This window comes from Erythrolamprus reginae, chromosome 10 (genome assembly GCF_031021105.1).
Source record: "Erythrolamprus reginae isolate rEryReg1 chromosome 10, rEryReg1.hap1, whole genome shotgun sequence".
In the NCBI taxonomy this organism is placed as follows: Eukaryota; Metazoa; Chordata; class Lepidosauria; order Squamata; family Dipsadidae; genus Erythrolamprus; species Erythrolamprus reginae.
Window position 1 is genome coordinate 23983699 of NC_091959.1, and position 21608 is coordinate 24005306.

A 21608-nucleotide genomic window follows, 5' to 3' on the forward strand; every position below is an offset into this window, starting at 1 on the left:
TTATAGGATGGGAATAAAACATTTGATAAGTAATGATAAAAGGTAATGATAAAAAAATAGAACAGTAGGACAGGGACGGTAGACACAATAGTGCACTTACGCACACCCCTTATTTATTTATTTATTATTTAATTTGATTGATTGATTGATTGAACTTATATTCCGCACTTCTGCGAGGACTCGGGACGGCATATGACATATAAAAGTCCAAAATACAGAAACGGGTTCAAAAAAGTCCAATATTAAATGATCCAAAACCCCAATTAATAATCTAAGAGAACCACTTAAAAAACCATGCACTCACACTCATTTACACACACACACACACACACACACACACACACACGAACAATGGGTGCTATCTGACAAAATGAAATTCAATAGTGAAAATACAGTGTAGTAAGGTTCTACATTTAGGAAAAAGAAAAACAAAACGCACAGGTACAGTATATGTGGTACATTGCTCAACAGTAGTAACTAAGAGGGATCTTGGAGTCCTAGTGGACAACCATTTAAATAGGAGCCAGCCGTGTCCAGCAGCTGCCAAAAAAGCCAACACCGTTCTATGCTGCATTAACAGAGGGATAGAATCAATATCATGTGAAGTGTTAGTACTACTTCATAAGACCTTGGTAAGGCCACACTTGGAATACTGCATTCGGTTTTGGTCGCCACAATGCAAAAAAGTGCAGAGAAGAGCAACAAAGATGATTAGGGGCCTGGAGGCTAAAACATGAAGAACGGTTGCAGGAACTGGGCATGGCTAGTTTAATGAAAAGAAGGACCAGGGGAGACATGATAGCAGGGTTCCAATATCTGATGAGTTGCCACAAAGAAGAGGGAGTCAGGAGCAATGAGTGGAAACTAAACAAGGAGAAATTTCCTGACAGAACGGTTAATCAGTGAATGCTCCAACACTGGAAGTTTTTAAGTAGAGACTGGACAACTATTTGTCTGGTGTAGGGATTCCTGCCTAAACGGGATTGGATTAGAAGACTTTCAAGGTCCCTTCCAACACTTTTTGTTGATGTTGTTGTTATATTACAAGAATGGCCCTGTGTATGGAACAGACAATTTGGCTTGTGCATCCGTCTTCTTCAGCTTTCACTGTGGGCGGAAGGCAGCTTGCTATCGGTCTTGGGTGATAACCATCAACCTGCTGATAACATGATTTTCCCTTCCTAGCTGATGCCACTTAATTTGCACGAGAGGGCTGTTTTTTGTAGATTGTTCAATTGATTTGGTTTAGTCAGTGTGTTATAGGCACCCATCTTTTGTAAGATGTAAGTTTATGGTAAACTGGCCCACCTTTTCACAGCTGGAGGTTATATATAAGATTTTGGAGGTGGGGGAGTTGGTGAATTGGTAGGTAAAATGATTGTGCAAAAAAACAAAGTTGGAGAAGGAGGTACAAACTTTGAGGCATGGAACGTACTATTTTCCCCAAAACATTCCATTTTCCCACCAGACAACGTGATCCAGTTGCTTTGGAATCAGACTGTTCTCATCTGGGACACAGCAACCGTTTTGCTATTCTGGGAGGTTTAGTTTAGATTTTCAGGAATGGACAGAGTGCCCTCTTCAGAGAAAAATACAAAATGTTCCAGGTTTAGAATGAAGAGTTTTGTGTGATGTTCTGGAAGAGGGTCAGAAGAGGCTCCTGGAGGATGGAAATGAGATTCGCTCAGCCCTCGCTTCTAGTTTTATAAAATCAGTTCTGTTATATTTTGCATCCCCAGAGGTGGGCTGCTAAAGTGGAACGGAATGAGTGCTTGCCCCCATGGCTCTGAGTGCCAGTGGAGTCCAGCACAATTCTGCTACTTTAGGTAGCAGAATCGCACATGGAGACACAGGTTTTTTGCTTCTGTGCCAAAACACAGGTGTGTCAAAACACAGGCACACCTGTGTCTTCGTGCACTATTCTGGTATCTGCACAGGTGCAGTAGCAGAATTGCGCTGGACTCCACTAGCACTCAGAGCCACAGGAGCGAGCACACATCCCTATTTACTGAACAAATTATCGCCATGTTATGATTTAATCTAATTCAAGATTACCATATTTTTTCGGAGTATAAATGGCACCTTTTTCCTTCCTAAAAGAGGCTGAAAAATTGGGTGTGTCTTATACTATGAATGTAGCTTTTCCAAAGCTTTTTTTCCAGCCCTAACCAGGTGCTAATGATCTTCCCGGCTTCCTACTCCCTCTGAAAGTTTTTTCCAGCCCTATAAGTCTTTGGAGGCTTGTTTTTGTTCCTACTCCCTCTGAAAAATGCTTTTTCAGCCCCAACCAGGGGATAAAACAATGTGTTGAAGCTGAACAAACTAAGGGCACTAGCCAGATGAATACCTGGTAGGTAGATTATTTCCCCCTATTTTCCTTCCCCCAAAGTAAGGTGTGTCTTATACTCCAAAAATATAGTATGTATTCAGTTAGCCACAATTAAACAAGCAATAGCCTAGCATATGTAGGCCCAAATAATGTTTAATAGTAGGGTTGGCTACCATTAATGCCTAGAGTCCAATACAGTGGAGATTGAAGGAGCTGTGGTTGAATCCAGCTGGGTCTAAGCAACACACTTCAGTTGTGGTATTGGTTTGCTGGTACTTTGTCATGTCCTGTGAGTCAAACCATTGTGCTTCATGACTTATTTTGTGGCTAAAGAAATAATGATTTGCCATGTCAGGTGTTATGGTATGTGAGAAAAACCTTTGAGAATCAGGGTGAAGAAATGCTTCCCAGGGAATAATCAGAAAAGAAAGAGGCTCAAAAGGACCCTTCCTAGCTTCTCAAGCTGTATAAGAGATTTTATTTGTTTGTTTGTTTGTTTATTAGATTTGTATGCCACCCCTCTCTGTAGACTCGGGGCAGCTCACAACAGTGATAAAAAACATTACATGGTAACAAATCTAATATTTAAAATCTAAAAATAACAGTTTTACATTAAAAAGTCTAAAGTCTAAAAGTCTAAAGATGGTGGGAGAGTTGTAATTTAAAGACTTGCAATATTGATGTCAGTCTTTTAAAATAGACAAGACAGAAAACACAACCAGATGAGCTAATTGTACTCTGTTCAAAAAAAAAATAAAGGAAACACTTTAAAAACAGAATATTACTTTAAGTAAATCAAACTTCTGTGAAACCAGACATTCCACTTAGGAAGCAACACTGATTGACAGTCAATTTCACATGCGGTTGTGCAAATGGAATAGTTGTGCAAATGAAATATTCCATGAGAATATTTCATTGAGATCTAGGATGTGTTATTTGAATGTTTCATTCATTCATTCATTCATTTATTTATTTATGTTGAGCGGTATATTTCATTGTAGGACTACATCAGAGGTTTTCAAACTTGGCAACTTTAACTTACGCTGGCTTGAGAATTCTGGCAGTTGAAGTCCATAAGTCTTAAAGTTGCCAAGTTTGGGGTTTCTTGCAGGTCGGGAAGTACAAGTCTCTTCTTACCTGTCCTTTCCCTAAACAGATTTTTTTTCACCTATCTCTCAAGGCCTTTCTCACATACCAGCACATGATGTGAACTCAAAAAAACCCCAGAATATTAAGAGTTGGAAGGGACCATGGAGGTCTTCTAGTCCAACCCCCTGCTTAGGCAGGAAACCCTAAACCATATTTCAGACAAGTGGCTGTCCAACGCCTTCTTAAAAGCCTTCAGTGATGCCTTCAGTGATTAAACACCCACAATTTCTGAAGGCAAACCATCCTCTAATTGTTCTCACTGTTAGGAGGTTTTCCCCTTAGTCTTAGCTTGACTCTTTCCTTAAGTTATCATGTTACCCACACACACACACCCAGTCCAGTGATGGGCTCCTATGGATACAGTCAGGTATACAGAACCTGTAGAAAAATTTTGCTTTTTTTTTCTTTTTTTCTCTTCTGAATTCCGGGCATGTTTTTCCTAATGCAGTAAATGAGGTTGAATGTGTATAAATTTAGAAGAGCTGTGTGTGTGTGTGTGTGTGTGTGTGTACATTCATATACAGTAGACGTCACCAATTTCTTGTTTTTAACCCTATGTGCATGCCCAAAGCCTTCCGCACATGCGTAGAGGGTGGAAAAGGCACATATGACGCAAAGCACACACTTCCAAACTATTGTGAGTGCTCCTCATCCAACTCTGTTATTTCTGAAGAGGATGAGCCAAGCCCATCTTGGTACTCTGGTCCAGTGGTATTGTCAGTTGATGCAGAGAGTGAGAGTGAGGGAGAAATAGACATGGATGAAGGACCACCAGAGTTGGCAGAGATGCCAATGAAGATCAGGAACCTTTGCTAGATACCCACATTAGAAGATTAAGAAAAAAACAAGAATATTTATATGGGAAAAGGAAGTAGTCTGTAGTTCGAGGGAATTATTGACCGCTCCCCATAGGTTTTTAAGGGTGGATTATGGGTAATTCGGGGTGGAGTTTCAACATTGTACAATGGAGATGATGTTTGAGGTTTCAGCCAGTTTGCGCTAGCCAACTGTTATTTTCATGCTACAATCCTTGGAGTAAAAATGCCCTCTTTGTGGAGATGCTAAGAAGCTGTAAAAGTAAGTCTGTGAAACTGATGATTCCTTATCTCATGAAGGAATTCACAATTAGCTTTGATCTTTGGCGTCAGCCTAGCCGCAAGACTGTTATCTTGTAATTATTCTCACTGAGAAGCTGCCAAAAAATGAACTCACAGGCATGAATCTGGATTGTATAATGAGACTTTATATATACATTGGTACCTCTACTTACGAACTTAATTTGTTCCGTGACCAGGTTCTTAAGTAGAAAAGTTTGTAAGAAGAAGCAATTTTTCCCATAGGAATCAATGTAAAAGCAAATAATGCGTGCAATTGGGGAAACCACAGGGAGGGTCCCTGCCTTTTCCGGCCCTGTTTCCTCCCAGCAGATTCCTGGAGAGGCCCCACAGAGGCTTCTTCCTGGCTTTTCCACCCCTGTTTCCGCCCAGGAGATTCCTGGAGAGGCCCCACGGAGGCTTCTTCCTGGCTTTTCCGGCCCTGTTTCCTCCCAGGAGATTTTTAGAGAGGCCCCACGGAGGCTTCTCCCTGCCTTTTCCAGCCCTGTTTCCTCCCAGGAGATTCCTGGAGAGGCCCCACGGAGGCTTCTTTCTGGCTTTTCTGGTTACAGTTTCGGAGGCTTGGGTTTGTAAGTAGAAAATGGTTCTTGAAAAGAGACACTCTGCAGGAAAGAAGAATCCTTCTCTGGCTACTTTTGTGTAACACACTGACATAACACAGCACTATGCAACTTATGTCACAGTTCCCCCTGGAGTAGCCCCACCATTCTCCAAAATCTTGAGCAGCACCCTTGAACGAGACAGAAAACATTTCTACGCTGAGTAATTTAAACCGTTTTAATATATAAAATAAATTATAAATAAAGTTTGAAATATAGTATTCTTCCCCCTTTTCCCCCTGAGCTCCATGAGCGTTATCAGTCTTCTGCTAAGAGGGAAATGTTTCTGGAAAGTCATCTCAGTGTAGCATCCTCGAGAAAGGCATTGTCCAGATTTACCAGTGATATTGATTGAAGATGGAGAAAACAGCCAAAATCTTTGTCTTCAGAGTGGATAAGGATACCCAGGAGCTTCTATCCTCAAATTTCGTTTTAAAGCCATTGTCCTACAAGCCAAGAGTAGAGAATGATGAGAATCACTTTTGTCTAATGGTTAAGGCACCTGGCCAGAAACCAGAAGAGGGTAAATTCTTAAAAGGTAAAGTTTTGCCTCGCACATATGTGCTAGTCGTTCCTGGTTCTAGGGGGTGCTGATCTCTGTTTCTAAGCCAAAGAATCAGTGATGTCTGATGACGATTCCGTGCTCATGTGTCCAGCATGACTAAATGCCAAAAGCGCACAGAAAACTGTTACCTTCCCACCAAAGTGCTCCCTATTTTTCTACTTGCATTTTTTTTTGCATACCATATTTTTCAGTGTATAAGACGCAACTTTTTCCTCTCTAAAAGAGGCTGATAATTTGGGTACATCTTATACTCTGAATGTAGCTTTTTTTCCAGCCGTAACTAGCTGCTAACAATCTTCCCAGCTCTTACTTTGCAGGCTCTTTCATTGTTTCTCTCTGCAAAGAATGTTTTCCATGTCCTAAATCTTTGCGGGGGTTTTTTCATTGCTCTAACTTGCTCTGAGTAAGTTTGTTTCCAGCCCTAACCAGGTGCTAACGATGTTCCCAGCTCTTACCCACTTGCAAGCTCTTTCATTGTTACTCTCTGCAAGGATGTTTTCCAAACCCAAAAGTTATTTTTTTCATTGCTTTACTTGCTCCAGATGTTTCTTTCCAGCCCTAACCAGGTGCTAACAATCTTCCCAGCTCTTACTGGCTTGCAAGCTCTTTCATTGTTACTCTCTGCAAAGAAGAATGTTTTCCAAGCCCTAACTCTTTGCAGGGTTTTTACCATTGCTCTAATTGCTCAGAACAATGGGGGGAAAAAACTTGCAAAGAGTTAGGGGTTTGGAAAACATTATTTGCAAAGACTAACAATGAAAGAACCTGCAAGGTAAGAGCTGGGAAGATTGTTAGCACCTAGTTTGGGCTGGGAACAAGAGCTTCAGGATAAAAAAGCTACATTCAGAGTATAAGACGCACTTGAATTTTCAGTCTCTTTTAGGGAGGAAAAAGGTGCGTCTTATACACTGAAAAATACAGTATGTATGTATGTATGTATGTATGTATGTATGTATGTATGTATGTATGTATGTATGTAACATTTATATGCTGCCCAACTCCCGAAGGACTTTGGGCAGTTCACAACCAAGAAGAAAAAAGACATACAGTATAGAAATATTCAGACATCTAAAAAGAGAGACTGTTTAAAAACAATTTAAATTATTACCCTATGGCTCAAATGGTTTAGAGGAACCACGCCCTCAGTTGCCATTTCTATTTTGTAGACATTGAATGGAAACTCCAAGGGAAAAACACAGTATGCTTTAAATGTAAATGTGATTCTCAGATAACACCCACTAGAAAAATCTCGCTGCAGATCAAGATGAATAGGGAAACAGTGACAGTCATATACAGGAATTGAGAATTGGTATAATTCCGTGAAAGGAAGATTAGGGGTTTCCCACAAACATCAAAGGGGAAAAGATTTGCAGAGAATACAGTGAGGACCCTTTTTCTATTTGATTCATCTTTGGGGAATTAGAAATATAGAAACATAGAAGAAAAAGACCTCATGGTCCACCTAGTCTGCCCTTATGCTATTTCCTATATTTTATCTTAGGATGGATATATGTTTATCCCAGGCATGTTTAAATTCAGTTACTGTGGATTTACCAACCACGTCTGCTGGAAGTTTGTTCCAAGGATCTACTAGTCTTTTAGTAAAATAATATTTTCTCACGTTGCTTCTGATCTTTACCCCAACTAATCTCAGATTGTGCCCCCTTGTTCTTGTGTTCACTTTTCTATTAAAAACACTTCCCCCCTGAACCTTATTTAATCCTTTAACATATTTAAATGTTTCCATCATGTCCCCCCTTTCCCTTCTGTTCATGAAGTCTTTCCTGATACGTTTTATGCTTAAGACCTCCCACCATTTTTGTAGCCCATCTTTGGGCCCGTTCAATTTTATCAATATCTTTTGTAGGTGAGGTCTCCAGAACTGAACACAATATTCCCAATGTGTTCTCACCAGCGCTCTATACAGCGGGATCACAATCTCCCTCTTCCTGCTTGTTATACCTCTAGTTATGCAGCCAAGCATTCTTCTCGCTTTCCCTACCGCCTGACCGCACTGGGTCATGATTTCTTAAATGCAGGATAATTTTTCTTTCCCTTCACTACCCTACCTATCCTTGAAAAGATTTGGTGAGGGGGAGAGAGTCCCGTCTGAATGATACCAGTAAGGCTGAAGTTCATTGGGAATCCACATTTTCAGGATTGCATTGCAGCTTGTCAATATTACCCCCTTTATTCATTCTATCTATCTATCTATCTATCTATCTATCTATCTATCTATCTATCTATCTATCTATCTATCTATCTATCTATCTATCTATCTAGTCCAATGATACATAATGTAGGTAATAGAGGATACCTTCAAGTAAATATGTGTGTGTGTGTGTGCGTGTGTGTGTGTGTGTGTGTATATATATATATATATATATATATATATATATATATATATATATATATATATATAAAACAAAAAACATTTGACATATATATATATATATTTTAGAGGAAGAAAAGCGGAGAGAGTTGCCACGTTTCTTAGGAACACAAAAAACCAACAGCAACAAACCCAGGCATTTTGCAAGTTCCTGTTCTGCTGAGGAAGAGGAATATGCTACTGTGTGTTTTTATTTCCTTCTGCTATGGAAAGTTTCTTTTGCTGGGTTTCCAGGCAAATAGTTAGCAAACTTAAACCTCAAACCAGACAAGAGTTTGATTTAATCTGTAAGTTGTTGCCTATTACTGGCCTGGAAGACTATTAAAACTAAAAGAAACATGGTTTGTGTTTGTGTGTGTGTATATATACTGCATTGGTTGACAATTGGTTTCCGGATACAATTCAATGTGTTGGTTATGACCTATAAAGCCCTACATGGCATCGGGCCAGATTACTTACGGGAACTCTTTCTGCCGTATGAATCTTAGCAACCAGTTAGGTCCCACAGAGTCAGCCTTCTCCAGGTCCCGTCCACCAGACAATGTCGCTTGGCAGGGCCTAGGGGAAGGGCCTTCTATGTGGGGGCCCCGGGCCACTGGAATCAACTCCCCCCCCCCCGGAGATTCGTATTGCTCCCACCCTCCTTGCCTTCCACAAGAGTTTGAAAACTCATCTTTGCCGCCAGGCTTGGGACCCCTAGACTCTAGCCCCCTGGCTGACGAATGTAATGTGTGTTTATTGTTTGAATGGGAATGAATGAGTTTTAATGTTATTGGGTTTTTACATTAATTAGTTAATGAATTGGATTTAAGATGCTATTGTTTTATATGTTGTAAGCCGCCCCTAGTCCTCGGAGAGAGGCGGCAAATAAATCCAATAAATAGATAGACAGACAGACAGACAGATAGATAGATATAGAAAGGTAGATAACGAGCGAGTGAGCGAGAGAGACAGTGACAGACAGACAGAGACAAAAACAAAGAATTTTAATAAATGCAATTAACCTTTTGGGGACAAACTTCCTCTGAGATCTCCAGTATTATTACCACACTATTGAATTTTTCTGATCTTTGGGACTAATCTTACCCCTGTTGCATCAAAATAAACTCTGAGTTTATATCAACTCTTTGATATAAGGTAAGGTTTAAGCAAACAATGCATTGATTTAACAAAACTGAATTTTTGTACGGGTCACTCTAAGGTTCTGCACTGTTTGCTTAAACCTTACCTTATACCAGTTAGTGTTGAGTCTTGTATCCATAAATAGACTTGGAATAAATATGAAAGACATCTGCTAAATCTTACTTGCATGTTGAAATGGGAAACTCCACATTAGTGACTAGGGGCTTGAATGAATATTCTAGTAAATGTTGTCTTATAAAGTACAACTCGCTAGTACAGCCCGATAGCTTAGAGTGACCCGTACAAAAATTCAGTTTTGTTAAATCAATCAAAAATGCATTGCATTATATATGACTTCATCAACACCTGGAATTCACTACCTGAGTCTGTTCTTTCTTCCCCCAAACCCCAAAATCTTCAACCTTACATTGTCTACAGTTGACCTCACCATTGTCCTACTGTCCTATTGTCTTTTTTTATCATTACTTTCTATGTTATGCTTATATAAACTACTATCCTATACTTGATTAACAAATAAATAAATAAAATAAAATAAATACAATTATGAGCTGTTAAATTAATATCCAATTCTTGGTCTCGCATTCGGCGTGGAAAATTAGTGAAGCTGAAAGGCAAACGTTGAAGGCAAAAGGAGAAGAAGGAGATAAAAGGGGATGGGATGTTAGATAATGTCATTGATGTAATGAGTTTGAGTTTGGGCAGCGGGCTGGCTTGTTGTGGTCCATGGGGTCACAAAAAGCTGGACACAACTTAGCGACTGAACAACAAAAGAGGGGGCTGGAGGCTAAAACATATCAAGAACGGTTGCAGGAACTGGGCATGGCTAGTTTAATGAAAAGAAGGACCAAAGGAGACATGATAGCCTGAGAGTAGAACGAAGAGCAATGGGTGGAAACTAAACAAGGAGAGAAGCAACTTAGAACTAAGGAGAAATTTCCTGAACAGTTGATCAGTGGAACTCCTTGCCTCCAGAAGTTGTGAATGCCCCAACACTGAAAGTTTTTAAGCAGATGTTGGATAACCATCTGTCTGAAGTAGTGTAGGGTTTCCTGCCTAAGCAGGGGGTTGGACTAGAAGACCTTCAAGGTCCCTTCCAACTCTGTTGTTGTTGTTGTTGTTGTTATTGTTGTTATATATTTCAAAGATAAAATATCCATACTATCTCTACCCTACTGATCTTCCAGAAAGCTGTTAAGACCTTGCTTTTCTGGCAGGCCTGGAATTAAGAATGACTTTGTGTATCTATGGTTTTTTAGGCTGTTTTAATCACTGTTGTATTTTTAATTACTTTTAGTACTAATAATTACTGATCACCACCCTGAGTCCTATTGGAGTGGGCCACATAATAAAGGTCCCTTCCAACTCTGTTGTTATTTTTTTCCCAAATTTATGTATTAATTTTCAAAAGAGAAAAACATGAAAACCAAATGAATCTTGTACATTTTCACAAATCATCACCTGTGTCATTACATTTTATACTTGTACATCTTTTTACAGTATTTTCAATATAATATAACCGCTCATTTGTATGTATTTATTTGTTAATTAATTATTTAAGAAAGAGTTTAAGCCTCATATTACTGTAAAGAATTCACAATTTTTATAATTGCTACCTTCGTCCTATTTTGCTGTCATAATGGTACTGTGTGTTCATTATTTTTGTATACACTCACACTTTATATTTAATCTTTTCTATTCGTTTTTGAGCCATTCATACCATCTATTCCATGGTTTTCTCATTTCTTCCTTTTTTGGTCCCTTAAACTCCCGTGTCATCTCATCCATTTCTACACGTCTGTAGATTTTTTATTATTAAAAGGGCAAACACGGGCTGAGAAAACTTACCCATCCTCCGTTCTCACTGATCCACTTTCCTTTGCTGCTCATGATATAGTCTGTGATGAAATAAGAGATCTGTTTCAAGTTTTCTTTGGCCAAAGGTCCTTGGAGTTTTTTAGCCAGGATTCCACCAAACAGGAATATGGTTAGAATGCGTCCCCAGTTAATTACCCCATCTGCAAATTCATTTTCCATCACTTGATTGAAAATGTTGTCAGCTTCTTCTACGGAACGAATATCCAGGGAATCCAAATAAGGTCTCAGGTTGTTTTCAACTTCTTTCTGAGCAGAAGATCCAGCTTTGCGTAGGACTTCGGCCACTCGGTTGGGAGCTGCTGCAAGTTGAGCCTCTTGACAAACGTATTTCAGGTAATCTTGCACCAAAGTGTTCACATAAAGAAAATTGTAGCTTTCCATTTGAAAAAAATAAATAACTGCGGAGAACAAAGGAAGGAGGACTTGATTCTCAGCAGAGCTTTGGAGAAATGGGTGGCCTGTCGCTTGGCAATTCATGAAAGAGCTTCAGCTTTTTCCATCCCGAGGGTGGAATTTTCCTTTTTTCGAAGGCTTGTCAATATCCATCACATGGCCTGCGTGCGTACAATGTTCCCATGTAAATCAACGTAGCAGCACATGTGATTAGGAAGTGAAAGTTGTGTGATCAGAGGAAGGGGGGAAAATACAGCAGCTGTGGGGCTGAGCCTTCTAACATGATTCATTCTCGAAATGCAATTAGAGGAAGTGTTTCGAAACCCTACGGTATCAAATAAAACATAAAATAAAATCTGGTTTAAGGTTACCAAATCTAGGAGGCTTATACTGGTTCAGTACCATATGTTGGGATTATATTTCGACATTTCACTAACACGCTTGGAACATGCAACCCACACTCTTTTTTAAAAAAAAGTACTGTATTTTTCCAAATTTTTAAAAGAAAACATTTCAATAATTTAATACAGATTTATACCCGATATCTTGCATATGTTACAGTTCTTATACCACCTCTTTAGAGGTACGTATATTATGTTACATATTTCTATATTCCTTTTGATACATCCTTTCACATTTTATTCCTGTCTTTACTGTTGTTACCCATCCAATCGTACAATTTTTTCCCAAATTTCATAATACTCTGAATTTTATTTATTTTTATTTATTTATTTTGTCCAAATTGCTAGTTCCCTTAATCTCCATAATCCCACACCTTTAATTTATTATTATCTTTATTATTTAATTTATTAATATCTTTATTATTAAAGAGTCAACCTACTCTCCAAAGCACCCGAGGGTAGAACAAGGAGCAATGGGTGGAAACTAAACAAGGAGAGAAGCAACTTAGAACTAAGGAGAAATTTGCTGACAGTCAGAACAGTTGATCAGTGAAACAGCCTGCCTCCAGAAGTTGCAAATGCCCCAACACTGGAAGTTTTTAAGCAGATGTTGGATAACCATCTGTCTGAAGTAGTGTAGGGTTTCCTGCCTAAGCAGAGGGTTGGACTAGAAGACCTCCAAGATCTCTTCCCTTTGTTTTTGTTGTTGTTGTTGTTGTTGTTGTTGTTGTTGTTGTTGTTGTTATTATTATTATTATTATTATTATTATTATTATTATTATTATACTTGTAAGTGAATGCTGGCTGGGGAATTCTGGGAGTTGAAGTCCAGATACCTTTAAGTGGCCAAGGTTGGGAAACACTGAACTAAACAATGTCGGTTGGTGGGGCCCAGAGGAAGAGCCTTCTTTGTGGCGGCCTCGACCCTCTGGAATCAACTCCCTCCAGAGATTTGAACAGCCCCCACCCTCCTCGCCTTCTGTAAAATGCTGAAGACACATCTGTCGCCAGGCGTGGGGATGATTACCCCCCCCCTTCGTTGTGTTTTCTGACCTCTGTTGTATGATTAACTGGGTTGAATGTGTACGATTGTGTAGTTGGTGATTTTATGACACTGATTATGCTATATTAATGTTTTTTTAATTGACTTTTAAAAATTTTATTATTAGATTTGTAATGTATTGTATTATTGCTATGTTATTATTATTATTATTATTTATTATTATTATTTATTTATTAGATTTGTATGCCACCCCTCTCCGTAGACTCGGGGCGGCTCACAGCAATAATAAAGACAATGTAAAACAAATCTAATAATTTAAAAAACACTAAAACCCCCATTATTAAAAACAAACATACACACAAACATACCATGTATAAACTGTATAGGCCCCGGGCGAGATGTCTCAGTTCCCTCATGCCTGATGGCAAAGGTGGGTTTTAAGAAGTTTACGAAAGGCAGGGAGGGTGGGGGCAGTTCTAATCTCCAGGGGGAGCTGGTTCCAGAGGGCCAGGGCCGCCACAGAGAAGGCTCTTCCCCTGTGTCCCGCCAAACAACATTGTGAGCCACCCCAAGTTTTGGAAAGGAGTGGCATACAAATCTAATAAATTGTTATTATTAAATTATTATTACCGTAGTATCTCCCTAGCATTGGAGTGTATCCCCCTGTTGATGCAGCTTAAGATTGTTGGCTTTTTTATCTGCCGCTCCACATTGCTGCCTCATGTTTACTCTGTTTTTTTAGGTTTAGTTTCTTGTATATCATTGTTTTCGTTTCCTTGGAACATGGATTTTTTTTTTTCTGAGAGCATACGTGACTCTTGTAATGTAATATTATCATATCCATGTGATAATGATTTAAGAATGGGAAATGGGCAGTTCCTCAAATCAAAGAACTCAGTCAACTCAGTCAAATAGTTAAGTGACAAATCCAGGAACCGATTAGGGGATGTGGTGGCTCAGTTGGCTGAGCTTGCTGATCAGAAAGATTGTCCATTCGGCGGTTCGAATCCCTAATGCTGCATAACGGAGTGAGCTCCCATTACTTTTTTTTTTGGGGGGGGGGGAGGATAATTTTTTTCTCTACACATACAATCATACAATGCGATATACCATCTATTTTCATTACAATAAAAGGCAGCATTGTGTGAGTAAGACATATATAGTTACAACAAATTCATACTAATTTGATTTCACTATACATCATTTTTTTCCATGTTGCCAACTTTCTAATTTTGTCAACCAGATAAACCAATTATTGTGCATTTTAATTTAACCATTAATACTCCTTCAAGTAATTAAGAGCTTCCATTGCTTGTCCAGCCAACTCAGCAGTTGGAAAGCACGTAAAAAATGTGGACCACCTTTGGTGGGAAGGTAACAGCGTTCTGTGCGCCTTTGGCATTTAGTCATGCTCGCCACATGACCATGGAATCATCATCAGACAGCACTTGGTCTTTGACTTAGAAACAGATGAGCACCGCCCCCTAGAGTTGGGAAAGACTAGCACGTATGTGTGAAGGGAACCTTCCCCTTTAACTTTTTAATCCAGGAACCACCAAGAATTCGCCCATCAGCACTGATAGGGCAAGCCATGTTATATAGAAACATAGAAACATAGAAGATTGACGGCAGAAAAAGACCTCGTGGTCCATCTAGTCTGCCCTTATACTATTTCCTGCATATTATCTTAGGATGGCTATGAGGGGCGCCCATGCAGTGCGATAGGGAGTGAACCAGCAGTAGGGCAAGTTGGAACCTGTCCCTGATATATACAGGGTTAAAAAGAAAAGTGAAAGCAAGAAGGACCTCTTCTTTGTGCAGGGTAATGCAGAAATCAAAGGACAAAAAGAAATTAGAGAAAATTCGGAGGGCGGGAATAGTTTTACAATGATATGTAGCTGTTACTCTATGCAAGTCTGGCAAGGGTGTTTAGTTGTTTATGTGCCCTTAAAAAAAATAATATGTTGGTGTTTGTTTATTGCAGTTAACAGCAAGCCTCCTATACAAATACGTCTGCATATATTTAGTCAGTTGCCTTATCTTTGGAATTTATTTACTTATTTATTTATTCAATTTTTATAGAAACATAGACACATAGATTGATAGCAGAAAAAGAACTCATGGTCCATCTAGTCTGCCCTTGTACTATTTCCTGTATTTTATCTTAGGATAGATATATGCTTATCCCTGGCATGTTTAAATTTTCTTACTGTGGATTTACCAACCACGTCTGCTGGAAGTTTGTTCCAAGCATCTACTACTCTTTCAGTCAAATAATATTTTCTCACGTTGCTTCTGATCTTTCCCCCAACTAACCTCAGATTGTGGCCCCTTATTCTTGGGTTCACTTTCCTATTAAAAACACTTCCCTCCTGAACCTTATTTAACCCTTTAACATATTTAACTGTTTCAATCATGTCCTCCCCCTTTCCCTTCGGTCCTCCAGACTATACAAATTGAGTTCTTTCCTGAGAAGTTTTATGCTTAAGACCTTCCACCATTTTTGTATCCCGTCTTTGGACCCCTTTAATTTTATCAGTCTTTTTGTAGGTGAGGTCTCCAGAACTGAACACAGTATTTCGCAAGTTACTCAAGACCCACCTATATCGCCAGGCATGGGGGAATTAAGACATCTCCCCCAGGCTTTCTTATATTTTATATTTGGTATGTATGTGTTGTATGGTTTTTAAATTGTTGGGGTTTTTTAATATAATTTTATTATTAGATTTGTTCCATTGTTATACTGTTTTTATTATTGTTGTGAGCCGCCCCGAGTCTTCGGAGAGGGGCGGCATACAAATCTAATAAATTGAATTGAATATTCCAAATGGGGTCTCACCAGCGCTCTATACAGAGAGCATACTTCTTCTAGGACTGATATTGGTAGCTAATTGGGTAATGAAATGTCTGCATGAAAACAACCATGCTGAGAGATGACCCTACAGTTCGACCCGAGCTACAAATATTAATTTTGTATTGATATTCTACCATTTTCAGCTAGGTTTTTTCCTCCTGTGCTGTTTTTTCAATTAGAACTACTATATTTGTGCTGGAAAAAACCAGACATTTAACAGATGGCAGCAAAAATTTCCATATCTCTCTGATGGTACCTAGCAGCAGTGAAGGGCTGCAATTTTTTTTACTACCACACTGTGGGTGTGGCTTATTTTGTGGGTTTGCCTTGCTGTCCATGTGACCAGGTAGGAATGACTTGATGATCATGTGACCGGGGATGGCTTAAAGGTCATGTGACTGGCTTAAAGGTGGCTAACTTGACATCACTCACGTCAAGGATTTGGGTTAGGGTGCCTGGCCTCTCCTCACCTCAAAGAGATACACTTTCCCTATCTATTTACTACTACTGAACATCCAAAACATACTATTTAATTCTATGTATATGTATATATACCATATGTCTACATACATATGATACATACATATTACACACAGGCACACAGAAATATACTCTTCTAAAATTATACACATTCAACTTCATTTACTGCGATAGGAAAAACATACCCAGAGCCCAGAAGGGAAAAAAAGAAAAAAATATTATTGAATTACTGCGTGTCTGACCAAAATTTTACTACTGGTTCTGTGTACCATACCCGTAGGAGCCCATCACTGTCTTGCAGTCATCTAGATCAGTGTTTCCCAACCTTGGCAACTTGAAGATATTTGGACTTCAACTCTCAGAATTCCCCAGCCAGCGAATTCACTTGCTGGGGAATTCTGAGAGTTGAAGTCCAAGTAGTTTCAAGTTGCCAAGGTTGGGAAACACTGATCGAGATATTAGTAGCCCTATTTCTAATCCCCTTTTTACTTTCTTCTTTATAGGGTGGGTTAGAGAGTTCTCACCCAAGCTGGGATAACTCTGTTCAAGGCCTTTAAAAATTTGGGGGAAAGCTGTTGGTTTAAGCTTTAAGCTCTTTGGAACAAAGTTGGGCTAAGGCCAAAAAATAATGTGAAAAAATGAATAAATATACACACATATAAAGGATTGCCCCTTTAAATCCTTTCCAGCATCTTTAACTTTTGCCCAAAAGGCAATGGAACTTTTTGTTCTTTCTCATTTTGACACAACCAAACCAAAACACCCTTTCTAAGTACATATAATTTGATGATTTAATGCCATTGGGGGAAAGTCCCGGCTTGTCAGAGAGGTAATAGAATGAATTTATGACAACGATTCTGCCTTCACTAGATAAGTGGGTTGCATCCTGTGCGGGGGGGGGGGGGGGGGGGAGCTGAAATAACAAGAAGCTGGAAATTTTCAGTCTTCCCATTTCATTTCATAAACAGCTCCGTCCTCTGTTTGCTGAAACATCCACTGGAGCCCTTGTGTCACTTGAATCAATAAGCTGTTGCTCCTGCTGAATTAACACACACACACACATACATACATACAAGACACACACACTTCATTGGATCATGGGTTGCCCTCTTCCCCTCTTTGGAAGAGCTTTATAGCTCCCACTGCCTTAAGAAAGTTCAAAATATTCTTAAAGATCCATCCCATCCTGGGCACACACACACACACTTTTGTTTTTGAACTACAGTGGTACCTCTACTTAAGAACTTAATTTGTTCCATGACCAGGTTCTCAAGTAGAAACGTTCTTAAGTAGAAGCAATTTTTCCCATAGGAATCAATGTAAAAGTGTGTGCAAATCCATTAGGAAAGAAAAGCTCAGAATTTGGGTGGGAGGAGGAGGAAGAGGAGGAGGAGAGTCACTGTCGAAGGAAGAAGGTGAGGTGAGTGTCCCCTTTTGCTTTTCCGCACCCAGATGCTCCAGGAGGCAACCTCGTGCCGGGTGTATGGGAGGCAGGGGGAGGGGGTCACCACAGCGAAATGGTTTATTCCCTCTCCAAGCGCCCAGAGAAAGGAAAACGCTCTGTTCACTCTGGGCTGCCAAAGCCTCCTAAAGCGCCACTGAAAGGCTCCTTTGGCAGCCCAGAAAAGCCCGAGACGGCCAGGATTAAAGGGGATTAGCAGGAAACTGGCCAGGCCTTTGTGCCGCTCTCAAATTTCCTGGGATTTTTTTCCGGGCTCGGGTTCTTAAATAGGAAATGGTTCTTAAGTAGAGGCAAAAAAATCTTGAGCACCCGGTTCTTATCTAGAAAAGTTCTTAAGTAGAGGTGTTCTTAGGTAGAGGTACCACTGTATTACCAACTGGCAGACGGTACAGGATAATAAAAAGGACAAATAGACTCAAAAGCAGCTTCTATCCCAGGGCAGTAACTATATTAAATTCTACCATATACAGTAATCCCTTGTTTTTCACTGGGGATGCATTCCAAGACCACCCGTGAAAAATGAATTTCCGTGAAGTAGAGGAAAGATAGTTTTTTATGTATTTAACGAGTATTTGGACTTTTAAAACCCACGCTTTGCATTAAAGAGTCATTCTATAATGTTTCTCAGTTGGAACTACATGTGATATCCTACCAGTTTCCTTAATAGAGTACAGTAGTACTGTAGAAGAATTTTATGAATTTTCAATGGATTTAATGGATTTAAGCCCCCTTTGAAAACCCATGAAGTAGCGAATCCGCGAAAGATGAACTGTGAAGTAGCAAGGGATTACTATAGTGCAATATCGGGTTTTCAATTTCAATTATACGGAATGCAAAGGATGTATGTTTGTGTTTTTATTTATATAGTTATAATGTACACTGAAGATAGTATTTAATATTATTGTACCATGTGCAATGACAATAAAAAACTAAACAAACCTAAACTATATTAAACTTTTCTCTCTCTCTCTCTCTCTCCACACATTCACAAAAATGTCAGGAAACCATTAGAGAGGAACAAAGTCCAAGAACCATGTTTAGAGTTGGTTATGACGGTTTACCCAGATGGTGATGTCAGTTATGTAGGAGATTGCAACAGCCCTGATGACACAGTGGTTGGAATGCAGTAATGTAGTGTGACTCTGTCCACAGAGGTTGGCTGGCTCAAGGTTGACTCAGCCTCCCATCCTTCTGAGGTGGGTAAAATGAGGACCCAGATTGTTGGGGGCAAGGAAGGAAGGAAGGAAGGGAGGGAGGGAGGACTGTGGTGGCACAGTGGTTAGAATGCAGTACTGCAGGATAACTTTGCCAACTACCAGCAGTTCAATCATGACCGGCTCAAGGTTGACTCAACCTCCCATCCTTCTGAGGTCAGTAAAATAAGGATTCAGATTGCTGGGGGCAATAGACTGACTCTGAAAACCACTTAGAGAGGGCTGTAAAGCATTATGGAACTGTATATACTGGTAAGTCTAAGTGCTGGTGCTATTGCATCACAAGCATGGGAATCATAGCATAAATACAAAGTAATAAATATTTCTAATTAAAGAAGGGATCCCAAAGGACCATTAGGTTCAGAGCTTAGAGTTATTAGCTGCTTTCCAGGTTATGCTTTAGCTTTCCAACTGCCTTAAAGTTTAGTAAACTACCCCTACAGTTTACAGAATACAGTCAGCCAAAGTGTAATATTGTGGTGCATAATTACAAAATAACTTTCTTTGTTTGGTTTGCTTTGGGACATAATAATTACTGTTTGGTTATAGAATATTGGACATTTTCAGCCATTATGGCTTGTATGACACTGCTTACAGTTTAATATGAACCCAGTTGTGCTTTATTCTACATTAGATGAGTTTAGAATTCTTAATTGGCCAAGTGTGATTGGACACAGAAGGAATTTGTCTTTGGTGCATATGCTCTCTGTGTGCATAAAAGAAAAGATACATTTGTCAAGAATCATGAAGTACAACACTTAATGATTGTCATAGGGCTCAAATAAGCAATCAGGAAATAATATTAATATAAAATCGTAAGGATACAAGCAACTAGTCCTACAGTCATAAGTGGAAGGAGATGGGCGATAGGGACAATTAGAAGATTAATAGTAATAGTAATAGTAATACAGCTTTAGTGAACAGATTGTCAGTGGAGAGGAAATTATTTGTTTAACAGAATGATGGTGTTTAAGAAAAAAATGTCTTTGTGTCTAATTGTTTTGGTGTGCAGTGCTCTAAAACAATGTTTCCCAACCTTGGGAACTTGAAGATATCTGGACTTCAACTCTCAGAATTCCCCAGCCAGCATTCGCTGGCTGGGGAATTCTGGGAGTTGAAGTCCAAATATCTTCAAGTTGCCAAAGTTGGGAAACACTGCTGTAAAGTGTCATTTTGAGGATAGTTGTTGAAACAATTTATGTCCAGGATGTGAGGAGTCTGTAAATATATTCACAGCCCTCTTTTTCACTCGTGCAGTATACAGGTTCTCAGTGGAAGGCAGGTTGGCAGTAACTGTTTTTTCTGCAGTTCTAGAAACCACAATTCACCAGAAGAGCCCTTCATTCCTCCACTCAAAACAGAATACCCTACGAAAATAGACTAACAATCCTGGGTCTAGAAAGCTTAGAACTACGGTGCCTAAAACACGATTTAAGTATTGCCCACAAGATCATATGCTGCAACGTCCTACCGGTCAATGACTACTTCAGCTTCAACCGCAACAACACAAGAGCATGCAACAGATTCAAACTTAATATTAACCGCTCCAAACTTGACTGTAAAAAATATGACTTTAACAATCGAGTTGTCAAAGCGTGGAACTCATTACCAGACTCAATAGTGTCAACCCCTAACCCCCAACATTTTTCCCTTGGACTATCCACGATTGACCTCTCCAGGTTCCTAAGAGGTCAGTAAGGGGTGTACATAAGTGCACTAGTGTGCCTTTCGTCCCCTGTCCAATTGTCTTCCCTTTATCTCATATATCATATATATTTTCTTCCTTTCATATATCTTCTCCTCTATTTTTACATATTATCTTTATATATATTACTTCATGTCTAGTCTCTTCCATATGTATTGTGTATTGGACAAATGAATGAATAAATAAATAAATAAAATAAACAAGCAAAACCAGGCCATCTAATACTGCATTTGTGATTGAGATGAGTTTTGGTTCAAATATACTCTTATTATAATAATGATGATGGAGGGGAGCATTTGTTATTACTTGCATATGTGTCACATTCATCTGCCTGGCTTTGCAGGACTTACGCTGTTCTTGCATTTATAGAATATACAGCATATCTCATACGTATTTCAAGCAAATAAGCATTTCGGCAGCTCTAGTTGTGCTGCAGGAGACTGCCACCTAGCAGCAAATGATAAGACTTTCAAGCCAGCAAGAGATAACTTCCTCTAAGAAGAACAAATGTCATTTTAAAAAGAGTATTTACATAGAAACATTGATGGCAGAAAAAGACTTCATGGTCCATCTAGTCTGCCCTTATACTATTTCCTGTATTTTATCTTAGCATGGATATTTGTTTATCCCAGGCATGTTTAAATTCAGTGACTGTGGATTTACCAAGCACGTCTGCTGGAAGTTTGTTCCAAGGATCTAGTACTCTTTTAGTAAAATAATATTTTCTCATGTTGCTTCTGATCTTTCCCCCAACTAACCTCAGATTGTGCCCCCCTGTTCTTGTGCTCACTTTCCTATTAAAAACACTTCCCTCCTGAACCTTATTTAACCCTTTAACATATTTAAATATTTCGATCATGTCCCCCCTTTTCCTTCTGTCCTCCAGATTATACAGATTGAGTGCATGAAGCCTTTCCTGATAAGTTTTA

At 39.3% G+C, this 21608-nt stretch overlaps 1 protein-coding gene across 1 annotated transcript; it reads right to left on the reverse strand.

Annotated features, from left to right (window-relative positions):
* Positions 1–5356: 5356 nt before the first annotated feature.
* BCL2A1 (BCL2 related protein A1) lies at positions 5357–11675 on the reverse strand. Its single transcript, XM_070762093.1, has 2 exons — positions 11138–11675; positions 5357–5638 (listed from the first exon to the last, which is right to left on the reverse strand). Exons 1-2 carry the CDS (start codon positions 11642–11644, stop codon positions 5528–5530), a joined length of 618 nt encoding a protein of 205 aa, XP_070618194.1. The 5' UTR covers positions 11645–11675; the 3' UTR covers positions 5357–5527.
* Between the last annotated feature and the right edge of the window lie 9933 nt (positions 11676–21608).